The sequence below is a fragment of the Charadrius vociferus genome, unplaced genomic scaffold (assembly GCF_000708025.1).
Source record: "Charadrius vociferus isolate BGI_N301 unplaced genomic scaffold, ASM70802v2 scaffold260, whole genome shotgun sequence".
NCBI lineage: Eukaryota > Metazoa > Chordata > Aves > Charadriiformes > Charadriidae > Charadrius > Charadrius vociferus.
In genome coordinates, this window is record NW_009646410.1 from 951,832 (window position 1) to 976,728 (window position 24,897).

General features: G+C 47.9%; 2 protein-coding genes across 2 annotated transcripts in view; one reads left to right on the top strand and one right to left on the bottom strand.

Annotated features, from left to right (window-relative positions):
• The window catches only part of HID1 (HID1 domain containing), a 25,797-nt gene extending 13,757 nt beyond the window's left edge, over window positions 1-12,040 (top strand). Inside the window, exons 7-19 of the mRNA XM_009880045.1 lie at window positions 78-300; window positions 702-758; window positions 855-995; window positions 1,409-1,499; window positions 2,156-2,307; window positions 3,611-3,689; window positions 4,350-4,514; window positions 5,716-5,943; window positions 6,429-6,535; window positions 9,643-9,723; window positions 10,163-10,254; window positions 10,598-10,756; window positions 11,225-12,040. Coding sequence (XP_009878347.1) covers window positions 78-300; window positions 702-758; window positions 855-995; window positions 1,409-1,499; window positions 2,156-2,307; window positions 3,611-3,689; window positions 4,350-4,514; window positions 5,716-5,943; window positions 6,429-6,535; window positions 9,643-9,723; window positions 10,163-10,254; window positions 10,598-10,756; window positions 11,225-11,288 — 1,639 coding nt within the window. The 3' untranslated portion in view covers window positions 11,289-12,040. The remainder of the gene's footprint in view (window positions 1-77; window positions 301-701; window positions 759-854; window positions 996-1,408; window positions 1,500-2,155; window positions 2,308-3,610; window positions 3,690-4,349; window positions 4,515-5,715; window positions 5,944-6,428; window positions 6,536-9,642; window positions 9,724-10,162; window positions 10,255-10,597; window positions 10,757-11,224) is intronic.
• Window positions 12,041-16,375: 4,335 nt separating this feature from the next.
• Window positions 16,376-22,073, bottom strand: OTOP3 (otopetrin 3). Its single transcript, XM_009879568.1, has 6 exons — window positions 21,683-22,073; window positions 20,466-20,602; window positions 19,651-19,709; window positions 18,891-19,009; window positions 17,292-18,223; window positions 16,376-16,546 (listed from the first exon to the last, which is right to left on the bottom strand). The coding sequence occupies exons 1-6, from the start codon at window positions 22,071-22,073 to the stop codon at window positions 16,376-16,378; spliced, it is 1,809 nt and encodes a 602-aa protein (XP_009877870.1).
• Window positions 22,074-24,897: the final 2,824 nt, after the last annotated feature.

Genomic DNA, 24,897 nt, shown 5'->3' on the forward strand with positions numbered 1-24,897 from the left:
ACGAGATGACTGTCCCTTTCCAAGGCAGCACCTTTTGCTTCCTGCTTCTGCCTTTTGAGAATGTTTCTCTTCCCCAGACATGCGCTCCCACTCTTCACCTCGCTTCTGAATGTTGTCTGTGCCTACGACCCAGTGGGTTATGGGATTCCTTACAATCACCTGCTTTTCTCTGACTACCGTGAGCCCCTGGTGGAGGAGGCAGCCCAGGTGCTGATTGTCACTTTGGACTATGACAGCTCCACCAGTTCAAGTCCCACCGTGGATGGCACAACCACTGGCACAGCCATGGACGACGTGGATGTGAGTGACACTGGGGTCTCTATTTGCTGCTCTCCTGAACTCCCTGTGGTCTTCTTATGCCAGCTTGGATTGAATAATGACCTCTAGGGCCCAGCACCGCTCCTCTCCTTGCAGTCTGCCATCTCTGGCTGAGTCCTGCTTCTTTCTTGTAGGTCACTAAACAGCTGTAGATGACCAAACCACTAGGTTTTGGTCACTGACGTGAATCAGGAGCGTGTAAGTGAAAAGCCCCTGACTTTACTGTTCCCTGAGGTGCTCTGCCTCCTAACATTTAAAACAGGATCATTCAGAGAGGAAATCTGAAATGAGAGGCATTAGCCCTCAGAGCCAGTGGTTATGCTTTGACTTCCTGAGTAAACCTTGTTGCCAGTAAGCATTTCACTCCTTGTCTTTGAACACAGCCTCCCGGACCAGACAATCTGTTTGTGAATTATCTCTCAAGAATACACCGAGAGGAGGTAATGTGTTCCTGTCCTGAACTGTTTCCTGTCTGATTTCATGTCGATTGCATTAGCCCTGGGCCCACCATGGTCTCTTTCCTCCTCTGTTGGCAGGATTTCCAGTTCATCCTGAAAGGAGTGGCCCGCTTGTTATCAAACCCGCTGGTCCAGACCTACCTGCCAAACTCTGCCAAGAAGATCCAATTCCATCAGGAACTCCTTGTCCTCTTCTGGAAACTGTGTGACTTCAACAAGGTGTGGATCTCCTTCTTGTTGAGCTTTGACACATCATGCCTGTTGCCCAGAGCCTGGTGTGGCTCTGGCTGGACCGAGCCCCAGTGAAGAGCTGTGGGCAGGTAGTTAGCAGTGACGCTGTGGTACTCTGATCAGCAGCACTACTGCCTGCTGGGTGGGTTGGGGGGGGTCTGGCTCCAGGGAGAGCTTGTGACAAGCTGCAGCTCCTGAAGGTCAGTGCTTGAGGTAAATGCAGGAGCAGATGTTATAATAACTCTACAAATAACACTGGAGTTGAAGAGCTGGTGCGTACACCAGCCTTTCTAATGTACTTGAGAGACTAACTAGCTTAAGGCTACCTGGCCTGAGTCCGGTGAATGGTGCAGAAAACCGAATATCCTTGTGATTGTCTGAAATCCTCCCATTTCTTCCAGAAATTCCTCTTCTTTGTGCTGAAGAGCAGCGATGTTCTGGACATCCTTGTCCCAATCTTGTATTTTCTCAATGATGCCAGAGCAGACCAGTGTAAGTTGGTTATTTTCAATATTTAGGATGATCTGTACTTGACAGTTGAGCTAGAATGTTTTTAAGATGCTTCCTGCCTACCACTGAGATGTGATAGCATCTCAAGTATGCGTTCCTAGCCTTCTGCAGGCATGGAGTAGAATGGTTCAGGTAGCTGGGTGTTAATGTTTGTAACAGGCTAGAAGCAGGTCTACGCTACAACACAGGGAAGGGAGATCCCTAGCATGTGTTAACTCATTTTGCATCCTCATGTCAAAAACTGTGTCCCTGATCCCACGAAGAGGGAGAAATGAGAAATCTGCTCTTGCCTTGGGTGTGAATCGGGCATAACCCCATCACTGGGTAGTGGAAAGAAGTAGTCACATCTTTCCTACTGTGGTGATGGGTTTACGTCAAGAACACAATGAAGAAAAGCGGGGTTTATCCAAGACTTAACACTGTACTGGCCCCATAGCTGTGCTTGGGAAGGACACTGGTACTGGCAACGGAGGGAGCTCCGTGTAGGATGTCCATTATCAGGATGGTCTGGTCTGTGCAGTTTTTCTTTCAGTCCCATAGTGTTTCTCCTCTCTGCCTTTCTGTCTTTAGGAGTCCACTGGCCTCACTGTGATGTGTGAGTTTTTTTATTTCTTTTTTTGTTTCTTTTTTTCCTGCAGCACGAGTGGGCTTGATGCACATTGGGGTTTTTATCCTCCTGCTTCTCAGTGGGGAGCGTAACTTTGGAGTTCGACTGAACAAGCCGTATTCTGTACGAGTGCCTATGGACATCCCTGTCTTCACTGGGACACATGCAGATCTGCTCATCATAGTGAGTGTAGCTCTAGCATTTCTTTTCTGTCTCTCCTAACTCTTGTTTCATACCTCCTCAGATAATTTTCCTCCTTCCTCCTTCAGTATACTTCTCCTTCCTAGATTGGCAGCCCACTGAGTAGCTACAAAGTGTGTGGGATGCATGCAAGCACTGATGGGATCTTTGCATGCTCTTAACCTGAGGTGATGTGTCTGGCAGGTTGCCATATGCATGAGATGCAATTCTGTCTGCATGAGATGATCCCAAAAACCAGAATCCCGGATGGTGCTGGACTGGTGTCTAAAGGACTCTGAGACTGGCATGAGTGGGATGGGTGCGTGGTCTCTACCAGACTTGATTGCAGGTGGGGAAGGCAGGAGATCTGACTGCATTGCTGGCTCTGTCCCAAGTAACTGGAGTTGCGTGGAGCACCTCTGTCAGAATGGGAACATCAGTGATATGAAGCTCAACCCTACAGTTTTGGGTTGCTGCAAGATTTCATTTGTCTTTCAGTCTGTAATGCTGAGGGCCACAATACTGCCTACAGACAACTGTGTGTTTTTTCAGTACCAGCCTCAGGTGGTACCCTCCTGTCATGTTAGAGTGTGTTTGCCAGAGAAGAGTCTCTTGGCAGCTTCTGATAAACCTCCAAAAGGAGTTTCCCATTAGAAGGAGTAGGAAGAAATGTGCCCACCAGAACTGTTCTTAATGCTATGTATTTTGCTATTACATTCCATTAATCTTAGATCATCTCTGCATTTTCATTATGCTGCATGTCTTCTCTACAGGCACGCCACCTAGAGGTGGGAAGGCCAAGATTGGGAATGTCTGAACTGTTTGCAAGACAGTTGAATCTTTCCTTGTCTGAGGGTATAGTTAAGAAAAATAGGACAAACATTTGAGTTACAAGTTTGCACTAAAATCAAATGTGAAATGATTAGTTCTATGGCATTTCAAGCAGCTGTCATTAGGGTTCAGACTCAAAATCCATTGGAAGTGAAGAAGTTTCTTACTTCCTGGTGGTTTGTTTTTCTTTCAGGCTGCCTGTGCATTTTGGAACAGCTCACAGTTTCTGTTTGCAGTGTTGTAGAGCCCTAATCAGGTCCCCAAAGGATTCCTTGTAAATGAAAGCTTATACTCCTGGAGCGCAAGTCTGCAGTGAGAGCAGCCTTCTCCACCTGTGTAATTGTGGAGTATGCAGGGCCCTGCCTAGGAAAGAATGGTGTCAGGAAGCGATTAGTGTGGAGGTGGCACTGGTTTTGGTTGAGAGGGTGCTTTCAGTAAGGTACTACCTTGCTCAAGAACTCCTTCCTTACTGTAGGTCTTTCACAAGATCATAACCAGCGGGCATCAGCGGCTGCAGCCTCTCTTTGACTGCCTGCTCACCATCGTTGTGAACGGTAAGTGCTGTGTGCGGTGTGAAACCACAGCCCATAGAGGGGACAGCTCTGGCTGCTCTCACTTCCCTCTCCCTGTGCTCCTTCCTGTGCCCCTTAACATTGACCAGTGTCAGTGACTGCTGCTGGAAACAGATCCTTTCTAGTCCGTGCTGCAGATGCCAGCCGCAGATCAGACCTGCCTGCAGGGTTGTTGCCTGGGCTCGGTCAGATGGGGCGGAGGGTGGGACAGCAGAGTCCCAAGAGCCCCGCTGGGGTGGCAGAAGGGCATTTGCCAGAAGGCCTGGTGAGGGTGGTGGCAGTGCTGTCCCTCTCCAGCAGGGTGTGCCACCTCTCTGCAAGGGCAGTGGCTTCCCTTGGGCTTAGTGTGGGTCCAGGTGGCTGCAGTTATGTAAGCTTTTCAGGAGGCATGCCAGAGATGATATTACTAGTCTAAAACTACACAAGACCCTCTAAAAGCAGAAATGCCTGCTTTTACTAGGCAATATCTCTGGTTAACTTTTTATTTTTGGAAGTGTTTCTGTGGAACCCTGTTGGGCTCAGCTATTCTGTGAGGCTTTCCCAGAAGTGCGGGGTGCCAAAAGCAACATTTTTAGTGGTGTATTTATGTGAATAAATACACCCTCATTCATTCTCCAGTTTTCATTTGTTTGCCTTCCACAGTGTCTCCATACCTGAAATCTCTCTCCATGGTGGCTGCTAACAAGTTACTGCATCTCCTGGAGGCTTTTTCCACCACTTGGTTCCTGTTCTCTGCTGTCCAGAACCACCATCTCGTTTTCTTCTTGCTGGAAGTTTTCAACAACATCATTCAGTACCAGTTTGATGGTAAGAGCCTGACTGCTGTGTTTAGTGGGTTTGCAGTAGTTTAGTCCAAGAGAACATGAGGTGGAAGTTCAGAGAAAGTCCAAGCAGATGAGAGAAGGGGACAAGTGTGGAAACCAGCTACACGGAGACTTGCCTAGGATTGAGAAGTTGGGTTAGTAGGTAACTAGTGTTGGGTCCTGACCCAGATAGGCTGGGTTAGAGCAAAAAAGATGGCAGCTAATTATTGGCATAACATAAGCCTCCTGCAGACCAGAAGATGAAATAGGTAGAGGAAGGAGAAGGGAAAGTGAGTGTGTAATGCTGAAGTTGTGACTGGCTGGATGCTGCTGTGAAACTGCCCATGTTGCTCGGCAATGTAGGTGAGGGCACAGAGCAACTTCCATCTCCTTAAACAGTTAAAAGTGCCTCTCTGTTCTGCTTTGGCAGGTCTCTGGAGCGGATGACCAAATAGTCCCAATCCAAACAAAGTTCTAGCACTTGCTGCCTTTCCAGGAAATGCCTTATCCTTTCACTCTTAAAAGCACGAGTCTTTTATCTCAGGGAAATAATAGTGAGGTTCCTTAACCTGCTAGGAGCTCTTATTTGTCCCTGCTCAAAATTTAATATTTTACTTTAAAGCTGCAAATCAAGAGTGGCCATTCTGATTCCCTACTGAAAATCTAGCAAGTGGTGGTTGCTAAAAACAGCCTTTGTGGCTGTGATTTGTGTGTTATTTTAGGTGATGGTTTCGTTCTGTTCTCTGGTACCTTGCAGACAGAAAGAATTCTGGCCTTTTGGCTTTTCTATTTCAAGCCTGTTTCTCCTCAATGGGAATGCCCCTGATTTGTTTTGTGAGCTCTTTTGAAGGTGGAGAAATGTTGAATCTTGGCTAACAACCTTTTCCTCCAAAATAGGAGCTAATATATGGTTTAAACTGTCCTTTTTGTTCTCGGTTGTTTGAATGTTGGTTTCTAAGCCATTTCTTGTCAGCCTTCCAGCCTAGGAAGGATTTCACCAAATTTCTTGTACTGCGTTGTAATGGATAAGAGGATATTGAGCTCTGCTCTTTTTTCCTTGTGCCATGGCCTTTGTGGGTGGAAGCATGGCTTTCTGAGCCTGCAGGGTCTCTGCAATCATGCTTCATGTACCCAGTGAGCTGTGTTGTATTGGCAGAGCTCTTTAAGTCTTCACTCTCTCTTCATTTTGTTGCTGTGATTCCCAGGGAACTCAAATTTGGTCTATGCTGTTATCCGCAAGCGGAATGTATTTCACCAGCTGGCCAACCTACCCACGGATTCCCAGTCCATCCAGAAAGGTCTGCAGCGCAAGAAGAAAACTCCTGAGCCTATTTCTCGCACCAACTCCCAGGATGGGGTCTCCATGGAAGGATCACGTCCTGCTGCCCCTGCTGAGCCAGGGACACTGAAGACAAGCTTGGTGGCTACTCCAGGTCAGCTTTAGTTTTAACAGGAGAGAGGTTTGTTTTCTCTGTTAGATACGGTGTGGACTCACCCTTTTGCTGGGCGTGGGAGAGATTAAGAGTTTACATCTGTGAATAACTTACTGCCTGTCAGTCTTAGATCAGTTTGTCCAAGTTGATCACAAACAACTCAAAGTAAACTACCTTTAGTTTCTCTCCTCTCAGACTTAGTGTCCACACAGTCTTTTGTCCTAATCTTGACCTCTTGGCTCAGTTTAACTATATCTGTGTGAACCTGTGTTCCTCTTACATACGGGAGCATTTTCCTAGGGACAAACGAACTCCTTTGGGATGATGAGATCAAGGCTAGATCTTGCTTCTCCTGGTGAAAGGAGAACGTTTCAGATGCCAGCAGATGCATAGGGTCTATGCATGGTAGGGCAAAGAAAAAAACCCCTGCTTTTAAGTGTATTTAATTAACTTATGTTTCTGAGCTTTTTCTCTTTTAAACGCAGGAATTGACAAGCTCACAGAGAAGTCACAGGTATCAGAGGATGGGACCATGCGTTCGCTGGAGCCTGAGTCTTCACAGCCTTCACCAGAGAGTAACCTGCCCTCAGCTGTGAGCGATGGGGAGCCCTGGAGCTGGGAAAAGTGTGAAATGAACCAAAACTGGGGACTTTAGGAGCGGTCTGGTTGGCCCTCTGAAGAAAGGCATTGTATTAGAGGCAATATGCACATATGCGCTGTGCTGGAAAACACTGTGGTTCAGAAGTACTGTTGCATCATCTTGGGTGTTTCATGTTTGTGCTAGTGACACAAGAGTTAGGACACCAGAGGAGTGAGCTTTCTCCACCTTGAAAGCTACTGATAGAGCGGCAAGTGCGTAATTGCAAAGGGATGTATTCCTGATCCAAAGGCTTCCAACTCAGGTTCTGACGGCAGCTTCTTTTTCCTCTCCCTCCTTTCTGGGATGGAGAGCTCTACCAGAATCTTCTGGCTAGCTGGTGTTGTGAAAAATGTGTTCCCGTGAGGGCTTGGCTGAGATGCTGCTCTCAGAGTGGCGGCTGCTTGGCCATGCAGATAACACAGAGGCTTTGCAGTGTGTGAATGAAGGCTGTGCTGTCCTCCTAGGCTCTGGTGGCAACATCAGCCTTCTGGTATTTGCTACTTTTCCCCATCAAGAGCTATAAAACAGCTGTCTTACAAATTTAGTGGACCAGCAGCATTTTATTGCTCTCTAACTCCTCAGTCCGTGTCCTTTCCTGGCCAGTATCAAAAACCTCCAGGCGGTCTTGTAGGAAGTGTAGTACGAGGGCTGTCCTGCACATCATCTCCTCCTTCAGCAAGGCCCCTTTTGTAAACCCAGCGCTGCCTCATGCTCTGCCTGAGCATTTACCGTCCACTGAGCCATTTCATTGCAGAGAGAACATTGCATCCATTCAAACAGGGATGCATTGGTGGTGAAAGGCATAACATTCCCAGCTTTTCCTCTCTTAATTTTCTTTGGAATGGCCAAATTGACACATCAGCTCTTGCCAGGTGTGGAGCAAACTGGGCAGGAGGCGATGAGTTGGGATGGGGTGATGAATTGTATCAGGGGCTGCTATGGACTGTGGTGGTGCTACAAGAATCTTTCAGTCTGTTTTGCTCTTGACATGCTTTTGGCTGAGATGGTACTGGAGAATTGGGGTGCAAATGGGGGATGTTTGCAAAGGCATCACAATCCATCAGAGCAGGCTGAAGGTGTTCTACCCTTATGTCCTGACCCTCTCTGCTTTTTCTGCTTACATGTGTACACACGTGGGCCTTTGGTCTCAGACAGACAGTAGCCCATTAGCTGCCCCACCTGGCTCCAGCAATGCTATTTTGCATGTCAGAATATTTGTGGGTGGGGGCCAAAAAGCAGACAGGAGGTGAAGGGCAATAAAGCAGTGGGTGTGGGATACGCTGTGGGGAAAATCATCACTGCTATCGCATGGCGCTGTAGGTAGCACACACCTGTCTCCAGGGATTGTGGTGTTTCAGACTGTCTGAACATTGTTGTCTTTCTGTGTTCCAGCCTGATTCCAACCTACTGAGTAAAGATAAACTAATAAGAGCTACTGGATAAATTTTAGGAGAGCCACCCGTATGACTGATTTAATTTCCTTCCTTTATCTGTTGTAATGTTCTCCCCTTGTCAGTCATAACCATTTCAAAAGTGTCTCGTGAAATGGTCAACAGCCTTCATATTTCAGTGTAATTCCATCTTGCCTCTCCTAATTGTGTCAGCTAACTGCCAGCGTTTGGATGGCTGCTGTGAGGGGGCAACGGCTGTGGGAGAGTGAGGACGAAAGAGGAAGAAGTTGGGATCAGCTGAAGGAAATCAGTTTTTTATGTTTTTATGAATTTTATTTTTAGAAGCTTGATGAAGACACTGCACTGAAGCTGAACAGACTGAAGGATAAGGCTGTAGCTGCAAAGACTGCAAAATAATATTGCTGTTCAGGCTTTGAAAAAATTGGAATGAACAGAATTCCCGAATATCCCAGGACCAGTTCTACTTATCCTTCCTGGCCTTCCCTGGTACCAGACGAAGGCCCATCGTCAGCAGAATGTCTTAAGCACAAAATTATGTTGCTATTAAGTGAGAAAGAAAGAAAAGTTTCCTTCTAGCAGCCCATGAAACATAATCACAGGTCATTACATCTCTCTGTCCAGCAGCTGGCTTGAGCTGTTCCCCAGTCAGAAAAGGACTGGTACAGCACTGTCAGCTTCTAGTGGATTGCAGCACAGCTCTGCCCCAAGCTTGCTGTTTCTGGTTGCAAAAGTGACGTGTGAATGAGTGCATGCATGTGGAGGTGCAGGATGGCTGTTGGAAGGAAGTGCTGTTCCCATTTGTTTCATAGAAAAGTCAGCTCTAGGCTGTAATAATGAGTGGTCAGGGTGCATTGCAAAAGGAAAAAGCATCTCCATTTTTACCTCATGCAGAAATTGATAGTGATTTTAAAGGGTTGTTTGCTTCCTTCTCACCATGAATATTTTGAGCTTTCCTTGGCAGACCTGAAAAGCCAGGGTGGTAGTAATGTCTTCAGTATAAGAGCATTTAAAAGAGAGTGATAGCGAGAAAAATAATGAGAGAATTTGGTCTTGGACTTTGGACCAGAGCTTTCCAAAAAGTGACTGGCGATGGTGTTTGGGGGTATGAGTGTATGCTTCCTTAAGAGGCAGGGGTTGTTTAGGTAGGAGCTGCTGATAGCTCACCCTTGGAAAAACACTCTTTAAAATATTCCAGGATGGGTACCAAAAATCACAGAGATACTCAGTAGGCAGAGTTCTGAAAACCTGTGACCTTTAGCTGTTTAATCTCCATGCTAGAAGAGAGAAACATGCCTGAACGGTCTTTTGTCAGTCCCATTTTAACTCTCCCACTGTGGATTGTTCCAACAGAGTGTCAGCAGTGGTGACTGGAGTTGTGACATTGCCACAGGGTCCTACAACTTAACACCATCAAATATTGCCACTCACTAGGTCAAAGCATGTGGTTTCAGTGAAAGAAGGTTTGGTGGGTTTGACCTGTTCCAGGGACAGGCTGAAATGTTTTTTCCCAGCAGTGCTCTGGAGAAGCTGGGGGGGAAATCAGCAGAAAATGGCTTCTATTTCTTGCTGTTGTGTGATTTGCATTTTGTTTTGTGGTTGGTTTGTTGTTTGTTTATTTATTTTTTTTTTAATAATGTTTATTGATAGGAGGCATCACATCCCCGACGAGATCGAAGGCGTCTCTCTAGTGCATCCTCCAGCGGACAGTGGACCCCAACTCCTGACTGGGTAAGGGAATCGGGACAGAGGAAATAAATAATGAGGAAAAAGAGTTGTGGCAGAAATGCCTTCCTTCTCCCCCCACCCCAAAGCAGAGACTTCTCCAGAGCAGGATTTCCCCATGGGGAATGCCTTTGACTTATGATCAAAACTCGAGACGTTACTACCATCTATGAAGAAGTATTTTGTTTTACCTGTTTTAAATCAATGTCTTGCTAGTTTTATTGAGTGGCCTGTAATTCTAGTGCTTCAGGATTTATTGTATTGCTGTTGTGCACTCAGTTCGTGGGTTTTGTAAACCTCATTTGTTGTAGAGAGAGTGGAGATAGTGTGCTGCCTTAGCAGTTTTTGCACAGTTGATTTCCCTGCGGGCTTTCCTACTTACAAGATAACTGCAAAAACTGCTAAGGCAGCACACTGATTTCCCTGCGGGCTTTCCTACTTACAGGTCATGTCTTGGAAGTCAAAGCTTCCCCTGCAGACAATCATGCGGCTCTTACAGGTGCTGGTCCCTCAGGTGGAGAAGATCTGCATTGACAAGTAAGTACATTTTTGGAGAGAAAGGGCTGTGAAGTGAGTAAAGAGCTCTGTGAGGTTGGCAGAGTTTGATGAATTTGGAGGGCCTCTAGGGGAAACCTTGTAAAATATAATTGAAAGCATCACAGTCTCAGCAGAGGAGGTGTTATTTTGCTTGCCAAGCTTCTTGTTTGTCTGATCCCTTCTCAACTCTCTTTTTCAGTGGAGAGAGTGAGCTCTTGGTGGCCATGGTTGTGTTCGCCACACTGACTGTGTCTATGTTTGTTTAGACTGTTAGTTTGTGCTGCAGCAGTTTGGGGGTATCTATGGGACATGCTAAGGATGTTCCTGATCTGTCTCTTTGCAGGGGTCTTACTGATGAATCTGAGATCCTCAAGTTCTTGCAGCATGGCACGCTGGTGGGGCTGCTACCTGTCCCTCACCCCATCCTCATTCGCAAGTACCAGGCTAACTCGGGCACTGCCATGTGGTTCCGGACCTACATGTGGGGAGTTATTTATTTGAGGTAAACCAGCTGGGTGCAGTCTAACTTGGTCTTTTCCAAACTTTTGTGGGGGCCTGTAGAGAGAATTGTGTGCACTTGACCAGCTCTGGATTGTCTCATGTTTACAGGATAGAAAGATGTTATTCCCTTGGAAGAGACTAGGGTGAATCAGCTGTTCCAAAACTTTGTTTGAGCAGGAGATGTGAAGGGAGTTGTTCTGGGAGTACTGCTTGTTTGGGAACTGGCAGCTTTTCTATTCCCTGCTGCTGCTTAGAGGGGATGGTGCAAAGATTTCATGCAAAGCTCTGGCTGGTGTAGATGTTTTAGATATTGTCATCCCTTAAGGCCTGTTGTCTCTCAACCAGTGATTTCCTCTTTTGCGAAGTTGAAGGCATTCTGTGTGGCCAGCTCCTGTAATCTTGGCTCTGAGGTTTGAGTTCCATGTACCTGGCCACAGAGAGTAAAGTGGATCTTGTCTTTCTCTCCTAGGAATGTGGATCCCCCTATCTGGTATGACACAGATGTGAAGCTGTTTGAAATTCAACGGGTCTAAGAGAGCACTTACCTCTACTACGAGAAATACACTGGATCTAAGGACTGCTGTGTGCTGCTTCGTCACAGCTATTCCTGCGTTTCATATCCAGCTGCGAGACCAAAAGGACAATCACTTCATTTACCTCCCTGTCATTTAAAGCTTTAATTGGGACCTGCTTGGACATCCCTTCCCCCAGCTCACTTCTCTTCCTTCACCCTTCACCATGAACCTTGAGTGAAAGATGTCTAAGGGATTGTCCATTGTTGTGGTTGCACTAGAAATCAGACTGTTCTTAGCTCTTCTGTTCCTCTTTTGCTCTTGGATGTGGTTTGGAAACCAATCTGACCCTGTCCTTGCCCTGGTCAGAGTCAGCATTTAATTGAAAAAGACTAGCTGTAAATTGGGTGCAAGGGAGAAGCTGCTATTTCTGCAGGAGATGGGGTTTGGAAACTGCAGTTACTTTCATGTGGCTCTATATAAAGTTTCCGGGGCATCCCTTCTGGCTGCAGGTGTCTCCCTGGTGTCTCAGTTGCATATTGGTAGGGAAGTCTTTCCTATTCAAATGAAAGAACTTGCTGAAGGAAAACTTTGTGTCTCAGTTCTGAATCTCTCTACTCCTTTCCTGGAAAGCTGCTTAAGAAGTTTTGTAGTAGCCAGTGCTTTGGTGTGGCATGAGAAGTTTTTCCTTGGCTTCCAGGCTTGGCAGCGCATCCTCCATGGTGGGCTGTTGCAATGGAGTGTGTGTCACTTTGGAAAGCCCTACTTAATCCACGTGAGCACACAGGGAGGAAGGGACTGGCTCAGTGAGAGCAAGGAGAAGAGATGCGACTGTTAAACTCCCTTAGTCTTCTGTTGACTGAAAGGACAGTGTCACTTGGGTTTTAAAGGAACCATATCCTTCCATCTTTGCCTGGCAGGCTGATGCAACGCAGGGAGTACAAGGGTCTTTTGCACACTACTGCCTAGGGCAGGGGACTCGGGGAGGCACTCAGGGAAGTTGTAGGAGGAATTTGGAAGTTGTAGGAGGAAAAGCATCTCCATGTCACTGGGGAGTGGAGAGTGCTGAGGCAAAGTTCGATTCTTCAGAGCGTTTTGTTAGTGACCAAGTTATCATATCTTGAATGTATTGGGTCCCAAGCACGTGGAGTCTGGGCAGCCAGAATTAGAACTGGTGGGAGACCTGCTGTTGCTGGTTTAGTTCAGCTGCATGGGGTTGCGCATTGGTAGGTGGAGATGTCCTGGGGTTTGAGTCAGGTTTTATCTTCTGCTGAGAGGAGCTGCTGTCTTAGACCCTGTGGTCCTCAGACGATGAAATGTGAGGGGTCCTGTCATGAACTAAGACCTTTCCCTCTCCACCAAAGCCTAGTCCTTGGTGCTCTGGTGTTCAGGCTCTCAGGAGGATCACTGGCCATGAGCTGTTTGCAACAGTTTAGAATGAGTGAGGTCACTCCGTGGAAACTGGTCTCGCACATTAAAGTAAGGGGACGGGCATGGCACACGCTTCTGTGTCTTGTAACCCTTGCCTAAGTTTTGAAGCTAGAGTGGTAGCAATGTGACCATCCTCTCCTAGAGAGAGTGTTGCTCTGGTCTACTGCTGGCTTGTAGTCAGGTGGCTTCCTCCTTTGGGCGCTGAAAGGGGACTGGAATCCTGGGCCAGTTGAAGGCTGAAATAAAGCCTAAATGGTTTTCTGAACGATAAGAAATATGTGAAATAGAGAGGTTTATTTCCCCCACCCACCCCCCATCTCTAGCCCACTTTGCCGTCTAGCACTACTCCTATCCTGACCCTGTCTCTGTTCAGATGTAAACAGGGCGAGGTCTGTGTTTTACTTGGAATCTCTCGTATATCAGAATGTGATTTGGTGGGGCCAGCCTCTGATTGTATGGCACTTGCACCTCACAGCTGGAATGGGGCATCCTGTGTCCCATGCGCTTGCCTCTTCCCTCCCATGGATCTGCTGGTTCTCATGATCTCTTCCGTCCTCTCTTTTCTGCTTTGTTTCTTTGTGAATTTCTCTGGAAACTTTTTTTTTTGTTTGTTTCTTGGTGTTTGGAGTCTAATCCTTGTTCTGTGGAAATCAACTTGCACTGTAAACTATTTGCTTACTTACAGAGAGAAAGATAAAGATTATCTGAAACATGCAGTTGGTTGCTTATTTTTTTTTCCCTAGAGAGGTTTATAATCTTGTTTGTCTTGTGCTGGAGTCATTTGTGCTACTAGGAGACCGTGTACTGGCTTCCTCTGCAGCGTGTGGATTTTTTTTTTTTGTAATCAGAAATGAAGATTGAACTCTGGAAAATGAGTCTGAACTGTGTGGTTTTGGCCATTTCTGTGGTTATGGCATGAGACACCTCATGATAACTGCCTCAAAGTGTACAGTCGAGGAACTAGATCAAACAGGATCAAGTCTCCCAACTTTGTGAACCGTGTACTAAAACCTTTGTGCAGTGGGGACCCATAAAACAGGCACCCTGGCCCTGGGAGAGCTTTGGAAGTCATTCACGGATAGCAGTTGACAAAGGATGGTGGAGCAGATGGCAGCTGAAAAAGGAGCAGGTGGGCCACTGACGTGTCATGGCTGTGTCAGATCCAGGAGTCACGGCTACCTCGCTTCTCACTAGGCTTTCAGAGTGCTGTCCCCTGCCCTGCTGTCAGTCTAGTGAAGGAGCTGAAGCCAGTTTTAATTTCACGCAAACTGTGTTTGTGGTTTTACATCTCCTGGAGGTAGCCACAAATGAGTCCAGAGCTTGAATCATGTAGAACTAGAACCCTCCAAAGTGAAACGGCTGAAACTTTGGACCCCGCGTTTCTCTTTGGCCTGGAAGAGTGCTAGTACTGTCGTCCATTGAGGGATTTCTTACCTTCATCTGCAGTGTTAGAACTGAGTGGTGTTAGGAAAGGACACAGAGGGCCTTCAGCACTTATCTGACCTAGAGTGGCTGTGTATAAGAGTTGGATGTGGTGCGCCTCATTCCTGTTTGTGCTAATTGTGTATTCATGTAGTTCCTCCTGTTTACCAGCAAGAAATCACCAGCTGACTTTGCTTTAGTCTTTTGCTTGTGTGTAGTATGTATGTGACAGTACTTATGTTTCAGTGGGAGACCTCCAAAGTCACCTGCTCAGTGGAGACTCAGTAACTCTCAGTAACTTAAGCAGTGTTTTATCCATTACACTGCAGGTAAAATCCAGGTTGTGGTTTTGCCCATGAAGTGCATTATTGCTTGTCCCCAGGCTGTCAGTAACTAGGAAGAAGGTTTGAGATGCTGTTCATCATTGGAAAGGGCCAGACCTTGGCATGTGTCTCCTGTAGATCCTTTGGTATAAACTGTGAAATGAGAATAATAACTCTATTGGAGACTAATTTATCCAACTGTTATTTCTCATGACATATTTCTGTTGACACAGGCCTAAGTAAAAACACTTATTGGGCAAAGTTCATGCTCATGCAATCGTTCTCGCTTTTAATTTCACAGAAAGGTGCTATTATTGCCTGAATGCTGAATCCTTAGGAGAGTGGGATATGTGTGGTCAGGAGTTTCTAGTTGTTGTCGCTGTTACTGTCTTGAGAGAGTTTGCTTTTCAAGGGAATCACAAGAAAACCCCATAAATAGGCTTTGATCCTAAACCCACACTGCTACTGGGATTGATTTATAGAGGAACAGAAGCAATAACCTAGATTTTGTACCATGTCTGTTGTACCGTGTTACTTTGGCCTTGGTTAAGAGTCATGAAAGATTTTGATAACAACAAATGGATTGATTGTATAACAAGGCCTGCCCTTAGATCTCATATAACCTCTGAACCCAAGAGTGCTCTAAGTCCGTGTCAGTTGATTTTTGAGTCTGGTCTCTGGCGAGCACAGAGCAAACCCAGAAATTTCACAAGATACGCGTCAAAATTCAATCTCCCTTTATTTCCATTCATCAGACTCTGTATTTGGGACCCATAGTCTCAAGCCCCCTTGCTCTCCCATGTGCTTTCAAAGCAAGCATCTCCTGTGGAACGAGTACTAGCGAGTCTTTGATCAGGCGTATTCCTGTACGCACAGTGCACCTTGCGAAATGTTTGTGGATGTGTCAAGTGGTTGTGAGGATCGAAGCGTAGGGGTAGGGAGGGATTCACAGTAGATTTGGCAGTAGCTCTTTCTTGACCTAGCTCTGTGTGCAAGAGTGGGACCGTTGCTAGTACACGCTGGTGATAACATCATGCACAAGTACCGTCAAGTAAAGATCAGCCATAGTACTTCTCTAGTGCTTCTCACTTGAGGCTCTGTGAGTGCCTGTAAGGAGAAATAGTGTTTATTCTCAGTAAAGCAAGACAATGCTGTAGCTTGTTATCAATAATGGGAAAAGGTGCGCTAAACCGGTGCAGGTCTGAAGGCCTGTCCTGTTCTTCGGTACTGCAAGATCTTGGCACTTCAGTGGGGCTGGGTCCTATGGGCCTCAGGCAAGTTGGTGTGCCAGGTGTCAGCACCAGGAACAAACAGATACAGCCCCTCTTCTGACCATTACAGCAGCTACCAGCATAACGACCCTCCTCAACATTAAACATAAAAAGCGTATGTTTGGTTTGTTTCTGAATGACTGTGGGCGTTACATGCTTCTAGTGTGGCTGGTACTGGTAGGAGTCTTCTGTGATGCGGGATGGTGAGTTGGTGAGCAGTGGTGGGACTGGTGGTCCTTGATTGTGGATTTTTGAAGTACTGTGGATTTTTGAAGTTCTGCGGAGTGTAGGTCAGTCTCTTGCTTTTGTGGAAGGCTGCTCTTGCATTCTTTTATCTGGAGGATTTCAATAGGAGCTGGTAAAGTCCCACTTGCTACTATACAGCATCCACTAGCAGACTACTGAAAAGGACCAGTGTGCATCCTTCCTCAGAGCAGTAAGACTGTTCATGGGCTTTGAATCTGTTCTCTGTGGAGAAAAAATGATGATATAAACCAACCTCCTTTTCTTCTGAAACTCAGGGAGATGTTGTGCAAGAAGTCAAAGCAGAATCTGGAAGGAAAAAAGCTTAAGAGCTTCCATGTGCATGTTTGCTGCTTACTGCATCTTTGTTCACCATCGTTGTTTCACTCCAGCCTCTGGGGTGGGGAGTCAGCTTGGCTCAGGCTGTGATGTAGACCTCTAGGAGTCCCCCAACAGAGTGCATTCGGTAGAACACACCCAGTGGGAGGCCAAAGTTCACGATCGCAAACCAGGTGGAGTAGCCGTAAAATGACTTTTCCAGTCCGTTCTCGAAGACAGGGTGAGCCCCAAATGTGGGCATGACCCAGAGCTAAAGACGTGTAAGAAAAAAAGAGCAGAAGTTAGAGTATGACAAACTGTCTCCTACCTGCATTCTAATCTCAGCGCTGGCTTGTGGTTGTAGGACTATTTCAAGAGTATCAGAGGAGTTTCCCTGCCAGGGAAGAGAAGGAAAATCCCCTAGTTATGCTGCTGACTCCTTGCTGGAAGTCAAAATCTGTTGAGTTCCTGGAAACCTAATGACAGGCTCATTCTGCCCCAGCCAGCTTCGTCTTTCTACGGGGTTTCACTGTTTCCTTGGCCAATTTGTTTTCACTGGATTAAGGCTGCAGTGAAGATCCGTGTTGATTCAAGATCCCAGGGCACAGTGTACTTTATCGGGTGAGTTTCAATCCTGGAGACTCATGTTTACAAAGACTCACTGCTGCTGCCTCATGTTTCTCCACCTGTCTCATGAAACACCCTTAAAGAGTTTGATAACTTTTTCAGAGGCTAAAATTTTGGCACGTAAGGATTTATTAGCTGTCTCCTTCCTCCACCCAGGAAACCCAGCCATATTTGACTCTTAGGTTTCAAGAAAGACCTTATAATTATGGAAGTGGAGTATTAACAGCAAAAAAACAGTCTTGACTTGCCTCACCAGTAGTTTGAAACTTGGTGGGCAAAGGTTTCTTGTCTGGAATAGTGGCCCAAGAGAAAGACAAGGAGAGCGTGTCTTTATCACAGGTCGTGACGGCTGAGCCAAGCTGTGAAACAGTAGAGAACGCAATACTTACTATGATGTTGCACAAAACCAAGAATGATGAGATCTCCCTTAATACTCTTCTCTTCCAACTCAGGTGAGAGTAGCTTTGGATATAGGACAGAGAAACTTTCCGGATCTCCTGTCCCAGCTCCAGCATGTTCACTCGCCTCTGGTCGTAGGCTTCATGATTCTGCTCTTCTTTCATTTCTTCCTCTTTGCCAGGAGACATCTGTGTGTGCTCCTGGTTGCTGCTTGTTGTGGTTTCCTCTTCACCAGGTAGCTCTGAAGCCACTACTTGCTCCCCAGTGTGTCCCGTGTGTCTGGCCTCAGTTGCTGCTGCAAAGGGCTGCCGGTGAAGCCCATCAATGATGAAGACATTTTGGGTGATGTTCTGAAAGATGAGGAGGACAGAATGGGACAGGATGAGACTGTTCAACAGGTCTCTGGGGTCAGTGGCCACAATGGCAACAATGGAGAAGTAGGACATGGCAATTTGGCCAAGGGCTGCCCCCATCAACAGGATCACATCCAGGCTGCGGGTTGGGTTCTTCAGCGTGTCCAGCTCCTTTTTTTCCAAGGCGTGGATGATTGTCCCGATCACCGCGCCCACGCTCATGAGGGGCAGGAGCACAATGTAGTAGGAATAATACATCACGAAGACCTGGTGGTTGGGGGCTGAGCCGGTGGCCTGAATCTGGTACATCATAAAGACACAGATCCCGATGATTACAGCAATGGTCCCCAGGAGTGGCCCAAAGACCACCCCCTGCAGCTTGAACTGGGGCTTGATGTGAGGGGCATGGTGGTGGCTGATGCGTCTCCCCACGTTCTTCCACATGACGTACAGCACGGAGCAGCAGACGAGGCAGTACTCGGTGTTGAAGGGGTAGAGCAGGATGTAGCCCTTCTGGAATACTTTGCAGATGGTTGTGTTTGGGCATGTGCACGAGGCAGTCTCATTGCCTGGAGCATGAGAAGAAGAAGGCAACAATTAAGAGGGAGATGGCCTGGATTTCGTGGCTATCTTTGGGACTTTCTTGTGTGCAGGCACAACGTCTGTCTCTACGCATCTCAGAAACAGTGATCGGTGGGAAGTTAAGTGATTACCACTTGGTCCTCAATGCAGCGAGGATTCAGAATAACAGGGTTTAGCAAATGTCTTCTCCCGAATACATAGTGCTCCTTCTGGTCAATGCCATAGGTGCTCGATGAGAGAGACATCCCTTCCCTCGCAGTGAAGCCTCCTCTATCTCTACCCTTAGAATATTAGTTCCTCTCACCCCTCCATATCCTCAGAAAGAACAGCACAGCAATTACTTGAGTCTCTTCTAGTCTGGCAATGTTTTGCTGGCAGTTAACAGGTAGATGCGAGTGAAAATGCTAATTTATGGTGGGCTTTTCCTTTCCTGGCCCTCAGTTCCAGGGTTTCATAGCAGATCCCCCTCCTCTATGTGAAGAAGTTCTCCCCTTACAGCCGATCTCCTTTAGAACAACCTCTAATAACTGGGAAGTTGCAGCATTTAGGGGAACTGGTTGTGATACCTGAATCACTGAGGTCAGGAACTGTTTTCCGCCTAGAAATCATCTATGTCAGCCTAATACAAACAGGGATGTGAGAAAGGAGCCTTGCCTTCAAATCGCTGCTCCACCTCGCGCAGCTGAGACTCGATCTCCATGTGAATGGTGTCGTTGGTCACAGCCAAGAGCCAGAGGAGGAGGTTAGTGGCTATGGTCAGCATCAGCCCACACCTGGGAGAAGAGAAAGGCACTTTTACAGCACGTTGCCTGTGGAGATTGTTTATGAGCTGACTGTGTGTCCACCTGCCATGTGGTGCTGCCCTTTGCTTCATGCTTACCCACGCACAGATGGGTGCAAACACAGTGTGTTTGTGCCCGTTCTGCGTACGGGCATTGGTGCGTGACTTTGCACACAATAATCTGGCTGAAGACGTTCCCGTTTGGCCATTTGTAAAGGAGCGGGGTGGGCAATGCCAGGCGTGGGGGGAGAAACTGGCCTAAGTCTGGGTGCAGTCGAGGGAGGGAAGGCTGAGCCGTCTCCCCGTGATAGGAACGGGGAGGGTACCCCACCTCATCCTCCAGTCCATGAGTGGATCCTCAAGCCACGCAGCGAGGAGGTATTTAGAGTTAGGAGGAAGCAACAAGCTTTGCAGCAGTGCAAGGCACAAGGGAAAACCAGAGGGAGATGGGGAGGATGGAGGGAGAGGGAGGAGGATGGGTCTGGTCGAGTCATAGCTTGGTTCTTGCGTGATGCACACTATAGTCTGTGTAAGGTCAGACGGAGACAGTTCTAGCTGGAATAAAGGAGAGCATAGACAGAAAGGGAGAGTTTCTTTAGAGAAAGAGAAGGCAGTTTTTCCCCTTTTTTGTACCTGGTGAAGTTGTGCTGGACTTGAATGCAGTCCTTAGAGTGATGCCACAGGAAGAAAGCCTGCAAATGGATAACAGGTATGACATGAGCAGGGTGAAGCTGGCGGTCTGCCGCACACGGGGCAGAAAGGGACGGGCGGGCGAGAAGGCACGTGTCCGAGCGGGAGCAAACCTGCCTCTGCGCCAGTGGTGCAGGGCCATGCGTGTACCTGCGTTTCAGTGCTGGGGCATGTGCTGGCATCCTTGGGTGACTGCAGCACGTGCGTGCCTGCACCTAATGCAGGTCTAGGAGATGTGCTTTTCTCTGCCTTGTATAAAGGCGGGTATTTGCTGCTAAGATGGGAACTGATTTACTTTTCAGATATGGGTTTGGGTCTGGAAAGAGGAGGGTTGGTATCAAGAGTAACAAGTTGCAAACGGGGTGAGATGCTTTTGTGCACGAAGGATTTTGTTGAGGGGATGCATTAGCAGATAGAGAGAGGCTGGGTCTCAGGCATCTCGCTGGCAAAACCTGAAATTTCCTCTCCTCTCTCCCTACTTGGGTGCTTAAAAACAAACTCTTCTGGATCCTACAGTCCGTCAGGTATTGCTAGAGGGATTTCTTTCTAAATCTTTCTACTTTATCTCTCAATCTGGCACATAAGGAGTATGGGTGGGTGGTATTTGAGATGGTGTGTGATACTTTAATGCCTTTAATGTTCGTGAGAATGCCTCGTGCACCCACTTTCCCAAGTCTCCCCACTTCCTCCCACCCCCTTGGCTCCCAGGAATGGGACAGAGGGAACAAGCGAGCTTCCAGAAGGGTAATGTGCAGTACCTGGGTGAAAATAAAAACGATTTCAATGCTGGGGAACACAATTTCCACTCTGGATTTGCACTGGATGAGAATTGCGCTGTAGCCGATCTGAAACACGTTCAGGAGGATGCTGAAACTGCCAAACAGCAGCACTGACCCTGAGCAAACAGCAAAAGCACCAGTAAATAAACAAAGACCTATCTGTGGAGCATCTGAGCCCGGATGGGGACTGGACACCTCATGCCTCTTGGATTTGGGTGGAGCTGGAGGTCTTTCCCTTTGGAATTCTCATGATTTTGAGAGAAGGGGACAAAAGGGAGCCTGATTCCTGAACCTGGTTGTGTGCTTCGGCTGGTTTGAGGCGTTGAGACAACGCAAGGTATTTTGTGGCGCTTGGATACAAGGTGGAAACAGCGTTTTTGACCTTTTCTGTGCAGTCTGGAGTGACAGAGGTAAGCTAATGGTAGCTGATGGTTTCTGCCTTGTGGAAAAAAACCTCTGAGATGAGCGCAGGCCTGCTGAGGCTTTTGGCAGCAGGAGCCTGCAGGAGTTGGGACCCTTTAATTATTTCTCCCTTTCGCCTTGGACACCTCTCTGCAGCTTTAGGTACTCAGGTACCTTGCAGCTTTCTTCCGTTTAATTCTCCATGATTAGTTAACAAGACCGTGCGCAAATTAGAAACTCCATAATAGACCAGAGGCAGGGCTGCTCGGAGAAGTGTCATTTCACAAAGTAGGGCAACTACTGATGGGAAGTCTCCAGGAAAGCCTGGTTGTCACTGGGATGTGACTCACTGGCTAGGTATCTTCCCCTGGAAATGGGACTGCTGTGATGTTGAACAAGGACAAGGGTGGCGTGGGGCTGCTGATGCCCTCAGAGGGTAAATGTGGTGGTTCTCCTCTTCCTTTGCAAAGTGGCCATGCCTAAAACCTTCCCTACATCTCTCCCACTGTGCTTCATTGCTGGGAGGTGCCTGGGTTGTGCTTTGGGAAGGGAATGCAGAGTGAGGTTGCGTTGCAGGCTGAAGAGAAGCCAAGTTCAAGACTTTCCCAGCTGCTCGAGCTCCTCTCTGAGGCATCCACTATGCCCCTGTCTTCTCTCAGCCTTGCACCACAAATTAACTACATCTCCTGTGGCCTCCAGCTCTTGTAGTATTGGGGGAAGAATTTCTTTATCTTCTCTATCAAGCACTGGGAAGAAGGGAAAGGCATGAGATGATAAATAAAAGCAGAACTTACCCCGAATCCAGATCGGCCCAGCGTGGGAATCCCGGTACAGCACCGCGTGCGGCTGCCGACTGGTGCCCAGCAGGTAGTAGATGATCCAGCACAGGCACAAGACCTTTAGGATGGAAAGCAGGATCCAGAGGTCTGCCAGCGTGATAGCCACGTGGTTGAAAATCATACTGCTGATGAAGGCGCTGCCCAGAAACACCACGTTCATGGCCAGCAGCCCTGAGAAGAGCTGCCCAGCTTTCTGAGCTTGCCTGTCCCTCTGCTGCACTGAAGAGCAGTGACGGTACAGCCAGAACTTCTCATAGTGGACCGTGGAGGTGCCTGGTGGGGCTGAGGCTGGCCTGTTCTTGCAGTGATGGCAGGGCTTTTGCTTTGAGGCTTTGTTGCCCGGCATGGCTCATCTGCCTGCGGGTCACCTGCCACGTGAACAAAGGAGAGGTTAAAAGTAAAGGGGATGGTGAGGGGCAGGCTGAGACGTGCTCTGTTGTAAAAGCTACTTGTGCGGTGACCTCCCTCACTTGCTTTGCAGCTTCCCATTCCCTCTCCAGAAGCTGGGTGAAGGGGAAAAGAGGTTGGTGTTTAGCCCAGTTTGGGCATTGGATTCCCCCATGGGACAGAGTCATTGCAGGGCACTGGGAAAAAGCTCTTCTGCCAAAGGCTGTCCAGAGACACCCGCATTAAAACGGGTATTTGATGTCACAGAATCACAGAGTGGTCAGGGTTGGAAGGGACCTCTGGAGATCATCTAGTCCAACCCCCTCGCCAGAGCAGGGTCACCTACAACGGGTTGCACAGGACAGCATCCAGGTGGGTTTGGAATGTCTCTAGAGTGGGAGACTCCACCACCTCTCTGGGCAGCCTGTTCCAGTGCTCCACTACCCTCAAAGTAAAGAAGTTCCTCCTCATGTTAAGATGGAACTTCCTATGTTCAAGCTTGTGCCCGTTACCTCCTGTCCTATCCCTGGGCACCACTAAAAAAAGACTGCTCCCATCCTCTGCTCCCATCCTCGTGCTCCCACATCTCTGCCCTACCCCACCACTACGTAGAGCTGTTGGGACTGGGGGTGACCAGATTGTCCCCATCCTCACCTTTCACACCTGGGTACAGCCCTGGATTCAGGCTTCCTCCTTTCCCTTTGTTGCTGTAAGTATTAGGTGGAAACACAGAGCAAGCTCGGACCGGCTCTAAAATTCAGAGCTGTTTGATTTTGGTTGATGGGTCCAACCTCTTCCTTGTGGTTTTAGGCTGTGAGAGTTACACCACGGTTCTCGTACAGCCGCACAAATTGTGGCAGAGCTGGAGAGAAACAAAGAGGGTCTGTAAGTTTTGATCGAAGCTGCTGGATAAAGATGCAGCCTCCTGCCCGGGAGGGCTGAGAATGGGACAGAGTTAACATCTGCTTTTCTTTCTTTTCCTACTTGTAGCACAGTGGAAAAAGCACAGAGCCATGAGCACACTGACACAGAGGAGTTTGAGGAATTGACCCAGATAGATATCCAGAGCCCGAGGGCTTTTCTGTCTAGCTTTTGGAACAAATCTTGGTAGGACCATATTGCCCAGGAGAGAGAAATCTCCTTGCTCGTGTGCTGCAATCAGGCAAGATCAGCCTCCCTAGAGATTCGGTAAATGGAAATGCTTTCACTCCAGGGGGTGACTTTGGCTGCGGTGGGGGTGGCTGGAGTGAAAGCACACCCCTGAGATGTGTTTGAGGTGGGGGGTGTGGAATTATAGGTATTTTTCTTGGGGTCTTTGGGGGAGAAGTTGTCTGAGAAGGGGTTGAAATTTCAGTGCTTCCCTCTTCCTTTGCATGTGCACAGAGGTGCTCTGTCTCCCTTTGCTCTCTGCGGATTCAGTGCACTTCTGTTAGTGGAGATTCATCCTAAACTTTTCCCCATTTGGCTCCAAAACCCTCCTAACGTAATAGCGCAGCAGCACATGCCCTCCCGTTTCTTAGGGCCGCAACTACTCTGCTTTTCGGGATCAGGGGAGGGAGGGGAGAAGCCACAATAAAATCAGAAGAATTGGATGGAAACGCATCCCGGCGTCATCAGGAGGTACCCAGGCTGCACACAGCAGCTGCTGCCGTGGACCCAACCCCTTCGCCCCATCGCCGCGCGCTGCTGAGAGCAGCCAAGCCCCAGCCCTTACCTCCCCGCTGCTTCCCAGTGGGAGCAGCTGCCGCCGCTGCCTCCGTTACAGCCGATGTTAAAACCTCTTGCTGGAGTGCCACCAGGATGCACGTGCGTCCTTCCAGGGGACCGAGGCACAGGCAGAAGCCGTCAGGACTGCTCCCTGCTGAATGTGGCCTCTACTCTCAGCCCATTGATTTTATTTTTTTTTTTTTTCCCCTCCTTGTTTACTTTGGGTTTATTGTTGTCATTACATTAATTACTCAGTGAGAAGCTCTCAGTTCTGCCAAGGGCAGCCAATAGCCGTCAGCTCCTTTATACACCTGCTGGGTTGCCCCATGTCGACGGCCTCGGCGCAGGATGTGCCAACTGGTAAAACCACAAGCTGCGGTGACTAATTTGTGCCATAGCTCAGGCGAGTATAGAGCTAATCTCCTGGCACAGACTTGTGCTGGGAGTGCTTAGCCACACTGCTTTGGCTAAAATCCACTTGAGTTCCTGACTCCCTTGTTTTTAGAAAAATCTTAAGGTTGTTTTTTTTTTTTTTTTCTCAAGTGGGCAATTACTCTGTGCATTTATCCAGGGCGTAGATACCCAAACTGACCCCAAAGGCAAAACTAACTCAAAGTTCAGCCCAGGTGCAGGGGTGATGCCAATTTGATGCACTTCTGGCAGAAATGGCTAAAATCCACCTGAGTTCCTGACTCCCTTGTTTTTAGATAGATCTTAAGGTGTTTTTTTTTTTTTTTCTCAAGTGGGCAATTACTCTGTGCATTTATCCAGGGCGTAGATACCCAAACTGACCCCAAAGGCAAAACTAACTCAAAGTTCAGCCCAGGTGCAGGGGTGATGCCAATTTGATGCACTTCTGGCAGAAATGTTGCTGCTTCTGTGGTGATAGCTTCTATGGGGTGATAGCTATGGTATGTTAATGCTGACTTCAGAGCCGGACCCTCGTGTGCAAACCCCACAGGCTCAGCCACGCGGGGTCAGGGACGCTGTAGGTCCAAGCTGTGCTGTCCCTGTTCCCTTTCCTGTTGCAGGGCAAACTGATTTCTGTCTTGGGACTCCGTGGTGAGCTGATCCCC